Source organism: Homarus americanus, unplaced genomic scaffold (assembly GCF_018991925.1).
Source record: "Homarus americanus isolate GMGI-L3 unplaced genomic scaffold, GMGI_Hamer_2.0 scaffold25860, whole genome shotgun sequence".
Taxonomy (NCBI): Eukaryota; Metazoa; Arthropoda; class Malacostraca; order Decapoda; family Nephropidae; genus Homarus; species Homarus americanus.
The window spans coordinates 1,017,246-1,028,513 of NW_024724693.1; the positions used below are offsets into that span (position 1 = coordinate 1,017,246).

Consider the following 11,268-nt stretch of genomic DNA (forward strand, 5'->3'; position numbering starts at 1 on the left):
CAACCTAAAGTATTATTCTTAGCGACTACCAGATTAAAACAATGATATTGTTAATAATAAAAATACGATAGTTGTAAACATTCTAATACTAATAAATAAAGAATATGATCGAATAAAACTTGGTTGTACAGCTTCAACGTCAGTAACACTGACTACTATGTCAAGGGTTCGAGCCGAGGGTGTTGTGAGCCGAGGGTGTTGTGAGCCGAGGGTGTTGTGAGCCGAGGGTGTTGTGAGCCGAGGGTGTTGTGAGCCGAGGGTGTTGTGAGCCGAGGGTGTTGTGAGCCGAGGGTGTTGTGAGCCGAGGGTGTTGTGAGCCGAGGGTGTTGTCGAGTGTGACACAACCACATATGGCAAGCTTCCCGGTCTCCTGTGTTAACACTAGATAGACCAACCGTCTGAACGGCTAGTAAGCTGATAACTGGCCGAAATTATAAAAAACCCTTCCACGTTAACAATATACTTATAACACAGGAAACTCGATATAAAAGTACAAAGTTATCTGCAACCCAGGTGCCACCAAGAGAGGTCAGGCTCTCAATTAGCTCAGCCATGTCAATAGTGTTTTTATTGTTCACTCTGTATCTGTATTTTTTTCTCGTTGTGGGCGAACTGCTCCAATCTTTCATTAAACAGTGATTGGACAGCACAATGACGTATTAGAATTTAGTTAAGGCGAAATGGTTTCAGCGACATTTATTGTTCAGTGGATAAGTGTTCTACCTACCATTCGTGGCGGCCTCAGTTCGATGCCCGGCTCCTCCTTTTTGAAAGTTCCTTCATTATCGAGATTTACTTTTGCTATAATTTTCCCTAAAAGTGATTTCAAATTTAAACTGGATGATAAATTTGTTGTGTTAATGTATTTTTAATGCATACTCGTGTTTCGAAGCTTCAATTGCTTCAATGAAGCTTCAGTGACGTCACTGTGAACCCTGGTATATATAGTCTCGACCAACACTCCCCACCGACTGGGTCCAGCTGACACAGGCAGGTAAGGCCCACACCTCTAGTCTCCATCATATACGTATAATTTATTTTCCCGGACGTGTATATGCACAGTGACCAATAGAAATGATTATTCTTTGGACACAGTTAAATAATAATGCTTAGTGTAATTAATTATACCGTTATATGGGTGGATTTAAGTAAATAGTTGCCGGCCAGTGGTTTGAGCAGTTATCTTTCGCACCCCAAGTTTCACTGGGCTGCAAGGTCTATGGTGTCCACTTTGCAGTTTAAACAAATAATTTGGTTTAGCACTATATGAAGTGTTACGCTCGCCAGTATTTTATTAATGTTTTTGACAAATATTCTTTCACCTACCCTCTTCCTTTTTATCAATGATTTACTCGTCACTCTTCTTCACATTCTCCCTTCCCCTTAATTCTCAAACTAGATCTGTTTCTGGAGCTGATATCATTACATCTATCAATGTGGATCTGTGCAGCATCTCCGAATGGGGAGGTATAAACTTGGCTAAATTCAATAGTAATAAAACTCAGTATTTACCAATTACACTTTCCAAATTAGATGATCTCCCACCAATCACATTTCAGCACACAATCATTCTGCCAAGTTCTAAAATAGATAAGCTAGGCCTCACCATTGACTCTAATATGTCATGGAAGCCACACATCCACAACATTTCTTTCATCCTCTTCACCACTGATCGGCTCGTTAGCCACTTGGGCGATCGGTCACGTCTCTGTTACACACTGTTAGCAAGTACTGGGCTGCACCGGCTCCTGAATGTACCTGAACCCGCTTCAGTGTTGGTCAAGTCTGGTCTTGAAAGAGCTCACACTCAGTGCCGTCACAACACTCTCTGGTAGATTGTTCCAAGAGTTCACAACCCTCACTCCGAAAAAGTTTGCCCTCACAGTTTTCTGGACTTTCGGCTTCTTCAATCTCGAGCTGTGACCCCTTGTGGGGCGAGCGTCCGCCAGCTCCAAGTAAGGACACTCGACTGAGTAGTGCCCCTTGAGATGCTTATACACCTCAATTAGGTCACCCCTTGCCCGCCTGTAGTATAAGCTAGGCAAGCTGATGTTTGGGCATCAAAATAATCTAACTCCATAAGCACTTGGAAACTCATGGCTATCCCCAAGGACGATATAAGGATTTGTCACTCATACTGACAGAATTGACACTCACTTACTTGACAAGTTTTACCAACAATAAAGACAGTTGAGGCTTTCAACTTCACTCACAATGGATCTTGAATGTTCCAACTGTAATCCGACATATCTAAGTTGCCTCAACATATACCACCACAGTTGCAATTTCAAACTCCGTGTCGTTATTCCAAGGAATAACGAAGTCTCGGGTGTCCTCTACGATTGAGAGAAAACGGAGGACTCAGACATCCTGAAGTGATGAGAATCGGACGCATTAGATGGGGGACTCAAATAAAGAAAGCATAGTTACTTTTTTGTGGGCTATTGAGCGTAATATGAATCGTCTGATTTTACGTTAACTTAAGTGTACGACCGTGGTCATTATACTACCACTGAGTTCTAGTTAAAGTGCCTTGTCTGTGCGGCGGAGTCATGAGTTATGAGGTGAAAGAAGATGATGTGTTTAATATCTTAATTTTGGATATTGTCGAGTGTGTTATATAATCTTCTGTAGTGGCAGTGAAGTAATATAATGAGCGTGTAATGTTGTAATCGAGAAATTAAGATCTCTTTTGCTATGTGTAAAGTAAGACCTAAGTGGTCCAGTCTAGTCTGAGTGTACTTAATTAACATCCTGTTCACTCCATATGTTAATAAATATTAAATTAGTAAACTACGAGTATCACAGCTCTATCCCTTCTACCCGTTGGTTCCCAGAAAATAACTTTGTAACTGACGTGCCTAGAAGCTCGCTAGCACGCTACCTTACAAGTACCTAGGGGTACTTGTAAGCCCGGACCTACGGCCTAGAAAACAGTGCGTTAATGTTCGAAATAAGGCAAATAGAGTATTAGGTTTTATATCTAGAAGTGTAAGTAATAAGAGTGCAGAGGTCTTATTGCAACTATATCTTGCGCTAGTCAGGCCGCACCTCGATTGTGCGGTTCAGTTCTGGTGCCCTTACTATAGAATGGATATCAATTCACTAGAGTCGGTGCAGCGAAGAATGACGAAAATGATTCCGGGACTTAGAAACCTACCATATCAAGATAGGTTAAAGAAACTAAACTTGCATTCCCTAGAAAGACGAAGAGTGCGGGGAGATATGATAGAAGTATTCAAGTGAGTGAAAGGAATCAATAAAGGGGATATAGATAAAGTTCTTATAATATCTGAGCAGGATAGGACTCGGAGCAACGGATTTAAGTTGGATAAGTTTAGGTTTAGGAGGGAGATAGGAAGGAACTGGTTCACAAATAGGGTGGTGGACGAGTGGAACAAGCTTAGCAACTTTGTAGTAAGTGCAGGAACACTGGAAAGTCTTAAAAGGAGGCTAGATAGATTCATGGATGATAGAGAGTGGTAGTAACTCTCGACAGGAGCTGCCATGCACAGGCCAACCGGCCTATTGCAGACTCCTTACTTTCTTATGTTCTTATGGGAATGGCAGAGGTGGTGGAAGTTACCGTGGCGTGGGGTGAGGTCAGGTAAGCTGACCCAACCTTTGTGTTACTAAGGTGTCGCCAGCTCAGGTATGGGCACCATGCAGTACCTGGAGGGGGGGGAGGGTTTCCGGGCAACCAGGAACCCCCCTGGGTGCGCCACTGGTCTGTATGAAGGTTATAAATAAAACAAATTCAATAGCAGTTTATGAGGTGTATATTTAACGCTACAGTTACCACCAATAGGATGTTATGGGCGGTGTGTTCAGTAGCTGTGGCGGCTTGGACAGAGGGATCTTGGAACACCCCCATCACATCTTGTTCCTGTCTCTCTGTTGTCATAATTCCTCTATCTTCAGTTTTATGTGAGGTCGCAGCTTCACATTTCTGAATCAGGTTTCTTAGAATGTGGTTGATATTATAAACTGATGAGATGTTAAAGATACCACAGGCACTCACGTTGATCACCATGTCGTCCAAAGAGAGGCTGAGGTCTTTGTAGTGGGGAGAGTAGGCGGAGCAGACGCAGTGGTGACGGGGCACAGTGAGAAGCACATCGATAGGTTTGCCAACATTAATCTTTACTTTAATTTCATCGTAGAAGGTGTCCATATGCGTCACTGTCCCGCCCTTACACTCATTAGTGGTACATAATTTTAAATAGAGGAAATTGACGTCCGCATTGTTCAGTGGCAGCTCCAAAACATGGTAGTAGTCTAAGTTCTCTTGGACATTTTCACTTGGGATAAATTTAGGGACTCCACATTCTCCAGGTTCCATAGTTGTCTGTTGTTTGGATATATTCCACGACAAACCTTCGTTGCTCTGTAACTTGTCATACAGAAGAGTTCCGTTCCAACGTATGGACTCGTCAACACAGGCACATTCACTCTCTTGTCTGTAACTAATGCTGTAACTGATACAGGTGCCATTTACTGGCAAGTGCCAGTAGCCTAATGTGCTGAAGCTGTCATCCCAGCTTCTCAGTCGGGTGGAACCTTTACACTTTTGAAAAACTGGGAAGCACACAGGGACGCGCAGGGTGCTGGTGTTATTGGGTAGATATTTTAGGAGTAACTTCTTCTCTTGAGGCAGAAGAAACTCTGCACTGGAGATGGAGGTCACAAAGCTCGGGCGGATGTGAAGGAAGGTGGTGGTATAATTAAGTCGTGTTGTTTGATGAGCCTTGGACTGTAGCGCCGCGCTCACCACCAGGCACAACTGAAATGTAACAACAATACAGCTCAGTCAACGTGCCACTATAATAAAATAATGTATAATTGATACACAGTTAGCCCCTGATGTATGAAGATTCTGTTTACCAATATACGAAGTTACGGGTAAGAAAGACCCGCCATTTAAATAATTTTGTTTGTAGTATTGGAAGTTGCTGAGGAGCTGGCACGGACATCTAAGGGCAAATTGTTCCGGACTTAGTCAGTTTATAAGGACAAACTAAATATGTATATATATATATAAAATAATGTACTGTACTGAAAGTGGTTAACTAAGGTAAAGTTACAGGTAATGTTTCAGTTATGATGGCAGAGAGAAGCGCTGGATTTTGTATCAATAGAAGGAATAAATGTGAAATGGATAAGGTAAACATTTCTTCTTTAGATAAAACCTCATCAAAAATCAAATCCAGTGAAAGCAAAGCGTCTCAACTGTACAGTTTACACGAAGGGTAGCTTACTGTTGGTGTCTTACTGTACTAATCCCAGCCTTCGTCATTACTGGCCTCAGCCTCACTGGCCACTGCAATAATATGCATCACTAGTGGCACCGTTTATTAGCAAGCAAAGACCATAAGTCGTAGACAGGAAAGAACGATAAAAATCGGTCATAATCCTATTTGGCACCTCGATCTAGTGTGACGTCATTCCTCGTAGTCCAAAATTTAGGTAGGGAGGGGGGCAGCAAGTCAAATGAAATTTAACAATATTATGCCTATGCTTAATGTTCATAACACATCATTTCCTAGCCCCCAAGCCTGTGCCCCCCCCCCACTTAGTCTAAGTGGGTATTAGCATGGACTATACCAACAGATGGCGCTATTATTGAGGTATCTGGTATCTATATCGCCTACGTTCGATTCAGTTATTCTAATTAGAACTTTCCTCTCTTCCATTTATAGTCTTTGTTAGCCAATTTCATTCACTACAATTTCTCGTAAGTATAAAAATATTATTGGTCTACTCGTACATGCATTGAAACACATCAACAACACACAACACGTTGTCAGTACTGCCTCTCTCTCTCTCTCCCAGTTTATCTTACTGTGGCGGTAACATTACATATTACCAGCCTGTTTACTGTCAGTTAATGATCACTTAAAGTTGCTTCACACTTATAAAGTTACTGTGCCTCAACCTACACTTTACCACATAACATTATCTTGCACAAGTACTGTATAAAAGAATTAACATCCAATAAGAAGAATTTCATATCAACATGTTTTTATTACTCATGTGAAATCATTTTAGAAGAACCTGTATATATCATTATTATATTAAGCAATAAAAATTGTTTGAATTTTTGTAATGGTAAGTATATGAGGAAGGGCTAGATTAATACTGCCAACTACTGTGTCATGTGTTGGTGAGTGCGTGCACGGCTTCTGTGTCGGTTCCTTTAGCAAGATTGTCTAATCCTCTACTATACTATCGGCGTTAACTCAGAGGATATACACGGCGGTGAGGTTCACAGCCACCAGCGACACAATGCTCCTTTATTCTATACTGTATCTGCCATGTTTAGCACACACACACAGCCACCGGCTGCAACTCTATTAATAAACCGTTTATTATTATTATTATTATTATTATTATTATTATTATTATTATTATTATTATTATTATTATTATTACACACACACACACACACACACTGTACACTAGTTTGCTCTCACTGGGAATCGAGTATGACGATCATCCAGCTATGATACAATGATATGAGTTAAGGATGTCACCTTAGTTGGTGAATTCTAAGGTGACTAAAGATGCCGATACGGGACCGGCAGGGTCGTACACAGATGTTGCACGTGTGGAGGGCTACATCTAGTGCGGGAGGGGCGGCGGCAGTGTCTTTCCGGCGCTGGCGCTTGTCTGCTTCGTTTTGCAGTCGGGCTAACTCGAAGGTGTTGACACCTTCTCGTGTGGTGCTCCTCCAAGCGTTACGTGTGGAGTAATCGTCTCCCAGGTGAGGGGGTCGATTCGACATTTTTTCAGGTTTGTCTTAAGACTATCCTCATACCTTTTCAATTGCCCGCCAGCGTTACGTTTACTATTCATTAGGTGACTGTAAAGTAGCTGCTTTGGCAGTCTACTGTCGACCGTCTATAGCGTGGAGGATGCAATGGGTGACAACAGCTTCACGGGAAGCAGATATCAGAGCCCAGGTGACACAGATAACACCACTGGGTCTTATACTCATTAATACCTTCCCTTATAGTGTCCAGGTCAGAGGCGTCACCACACACAATGGGTTAACATACCACAGTTATACTGTGAAGGTTTGGAGGGACGAACCTAATTTATTTTTATCCTCTTCACCATTAATAAACTCGCTTGTCGCTTGGGCGATCGGTCACGTCTCTGTTACGCACTGTTGGCAGATACTGATGGAGCTGCGTCACCTAAACCTGTTTAAGAATGTTTCATGAATGAGGGCGATTAGGTTCCCACATGAGCCACTCCTCGTGTAACAACAAATAATACTCGACTGATAACAAACACTACTTCAAACAAACTGAGTGAGGCTTTATCTTGGTCTCTACCTACAAAAAACGAAAACTTGAGTTTTTGCTCCAGTCCTCCCTTATCTACCATCCATGATCGGGAGATAAGTGACGCCAGACCCGCATGGTTAACACACTAGGTAGACTATGCAATATGTAGCGCCAGAACCACGTGACTGAGTTAACTCGTGCATGCTTGGCCTGACTATTCTGTAGGTAACACCGACAGGACACACCCGTATGTACACCTGACCAGTCCCAACACAAAAGAAAAACAACCCAAGACCCAACAAACTACTTGTACAAGTGTTTCTCTTTAACTAGAGTGAGTAGTAAGGCCCTCGATCACTACGCCTCAGCAACAATATACTTATATACTTTCATGTGTTTTATCTCATGAAACTACAACAATTTAACAGGAACTCACAAATGATATGCGTATCAAAGATTGTGAGTGAAACAAACGCGAGAGTATTTGAGTCGGTGTCTCATAATCACTATACTGAAAGATTAATTAATTTACCGTATTAATGAATGATCTACTGGCGGAGATATTTTGAGTGTTACTATGTAGGTAATGGTAGACGGAGTGATGTGTGCCAGGGTAGGGCAGCCTGTACTCTCGTAACAAGGGCGGAATAGAACATCAACTTGTGTATTAATAGCGATTGTTATACAGTCACGCACTACATACATAACACGATAACTTGATAACAAAAAGGATACGGAGAAGTTCATATTTCCAGGAAAACTGTCACAACACAACACAACACAACACAACACAACACCAACACCAACACACAACACAACACAACACAACACACAGCACCGACAACTGGTTCCATGACAAAACCCCAACGGGGTTGTCATTTGTCAACACTAACCTAACCTAACCTAACCTAACCTAACCTAACCTAGCCTAGCCTAACCTAACCTAACCTAACCTAACCTAAGCTTAAAAGTGTTTTATTTTATATTTTATATATGGGATTGGGGTTTTATCCGGTCACCCCGACAACTACCCACATCATGGACCAGCAGTATTGTTGTACCAATACCGAAACCAGGACAGCCTGATGCTTTTCATCCCATATCACTAACCAGCTGCCTGTGTAAAACCTTTGAGAGGATGGTTCTTGGCAGACTCTTATATAGAATCAGAGAACACATGTCTCCTAACATAAATGGCTTCACCCATGGTAAAGGTGTACATAATTGCATCACCACATTCCTAACTGTGCATGGTGATGAAAGGCACAGATACACCACATTTCTTGACCTAAAAGCTGCATTTGATATTGCCAATAGGCAACTGATATTGTACGAACTAGCCAAAATGGATATAGGAGGTAGGCTGTTACACTGGATAAGTGGTTACCTAACCAACAGAAGGGCTGCTGCACTGTTTCAGGGTTACAAAAGTGACGTTAAAGATATGCAACTTGGTACCCCTCAAGGTGGAGTACTTAGCCCCACTTTGTTCAATGTTCTTATGAATGCATTATTAAATTTAATACCAGACAACCCCAGCAATATCTCAATCAGCTATGCTGATGATATTCTTATACATACTAAAACTCATCGTGAAATGCAAACCACCCTGAACCATGTATACGCAGCCTGTGAGAATCTCGGTCTTATTATCTCCACTGAGAAAACTAAGGTGTTCAACAAACAAGCTGGTAACCGCAAACGCGGCCCCGCCAAGTTCAAGATAGGTAACAACACTATTGACTATGTTTCTTCTTTTAAATATCTTGGTGTTTCCGTCCCTTGTACCCTACCTGCCATACAACAGCTAACCCGCCAATGTACTGACAGACTGAGACCTCTTAGAAGAGTAGCGGGGTACAGCCCGCACTATGGTGCTAATATTAAAATTGTTAAGACAATGTACCTAGGCTATATAAGATCTCTGATAGATTACCACGCACCAGCGTTGGTCCTTCGTGACGGGAAAGGCGTTGACAAACTCGAGAAAATGCAAAATAAAGCCCTCAGAATTATCCTAGGATGTCCCATGAGCACTAAAGTACTTAATATGAGGAAAGAATTAGGTATACCCAGTGTTAAAGATAGAATAATTGAAGTTAACCTCATGTTAGCCCTGAGGCTTCTGGGTGGTTATCCTGACAACATTGTTTCCTTAAATTTGCTAGAATGTATGAACCATGGGACTGCTGAGTCTAAATGGATCTAAACTACAGCTACACATATGAAGATGGTTGGACTAGACCACCTGTACAAAGTTGAGACACAACAGTGCTTCCTGCCACCCTGGCGGACAGTTCCCTTCGATATCACAATACAGACGTATTCGCCTAAAAAATTAATTATACAAAGCATTTATCTCCAATACACTGCCAAATTGAGAGCTCTTGAACACATACACACTCTACAGACTGATGATAATATCACACAGACCATCTACACTGATGGATCTCTAAACACCGCCTGTGGGAGGGCTGGAAGTGCTATTGTTGTGACTCAACCTGACGGTAATATAATTGAGAAAGGAGTTAGAATTAACAACTGGGCATCCACTCTACAAACTGAATTAGTTGCCATACTCACAGCTATTAAATTCATTAAACCACTGTTACTGACAGTCTCATCATCACTGACTCTCTATCCTCACTACTTGCCCTTGGCACCCTCGACTCAGGTTGTCACGCTCTTGTCTCTGAAGCCAGACACAAATATGTGTGCCTTGTTGACCGGGGTGTCAAGGTCAAACTGTTGTGGATCCCCTCTCACATAGGCCTCATAAAACATGACAGAGTTGATGCCCTCGCCAAACTCGCGTCTAACAAAGACACCATTGAATACAATTTGGGTCTGTCAAAAAGAACCCTTAAAACTGTAATTAGGAAAGAACTTATTGATGAGTTTAACGCAAGTAGACAAGTGCAAACAGGCACTAGTCGAGCCATAGGTTACCATGATGAGATGTATCAAGTGAAACATGTATATGGAGCAAGTAACAAGATCACTAGTTTACAAGATGTTGTAACCGCTAGATTAAGGTTAGGATATAAGTACCTTTGGCGGTATGTTCCTCAAGCAGATGTAAACAAAACTAAATGTAAAGTGTGTGGCCAGACATATGGCCACACACTTGGACACTACGTCCTCGACTGTGTGAAGATAGAACCTTTTAGGGACAGGTCCAAGCACACTGTGTGTGAAATGGCACAACACTTCATCTCTAATGGCAAGATAGCCGACATATTAAGATTGTATCCAATTTTTTGCACTTAGTAACTATTTCAGTTCTCATGTACAGAACCAAATACACAATGTGCTTGAATACCTCTCACGTAAATGTGAATAACAAAGTGTGAGGCCAGACATACTGCCTCACACGCCTGTACTCACGCATTTGTGAATAAGTTACCCTTTATGTATAGAACTAAACAAATAATGTAAATGAAATACTGTGTAACATTCAGTGCCATAATATCCTGACAACGGGGGTTAATTATTATGACCCGTTGTAAGCCCTACTCTGTAATCCTTTTGCGCTACCGCTCACAGGATGAGTGTGGGGTGCACAATAAAGTAGCCGCTGTAAGAGGCAAAATCAAAATCAAAATCACACCACCACCACCAGGAGTACATCACACCACCACCAGGAGTACATCACAACACCACCAGGAGTACATCACAACACCACCAGGAGTACATCACAACACCACCAGGAGTACATCACAACACCACCAGGAGTACATCACAACACCACCAGGAGTACATCACAACACCACCAGGAGTACAGAGTACATCACTTCAGCAGGAGCAACAGACACCACGTGTATTGCCTCACCATCCACTAGTAATTAATTCACCACCTGAACGTAATCACTACTCTATACAGGTAAACACACCAATACCTACTTGTATTTGGAGATTCATTATAAGGTACAAGTTGTAGTAGTAGTAGTAGCAGTAGCAGTAGAAGTAGAAGTAG

At 42.0% G+C, this 11,268-nt stretch overlaps 1 protein-coding gene across 1 annotated transcript in view; it reads right to left on the reverse strand.

Annotated features, from left to right (window-relative positions):
- Positions 1-3,735: 3,735 nt before the first annotated feature.
- LOC121864486 overlaps positions 3,736-11,268 on the reverse strand; it is a 7,599-nt gene continuing 66 nt past the window's right edge. The window contains exons 1-2 of the mRNA XM_042363518.1: positions 11,196-11,268; positions 3,736-4,783 (exon numbers count right to left, since the gene is read on the reverse strand). The exon at positions 11,196-11,268 is cut by the window's right edge and continues 66 nt beyond it. Coding sequence (XP_042219452.1) covers positions 3,758-4,783; positions 11,196-11,213 — 1,044 coding nt within the window. The 5' untranslated portion in view covers positions 11,214-11,268 and the 3' untranslated portion in view covers positions 3,736-3,757. The remainder of the gene's footprint in view (positions 4,784-11,195) is intronic.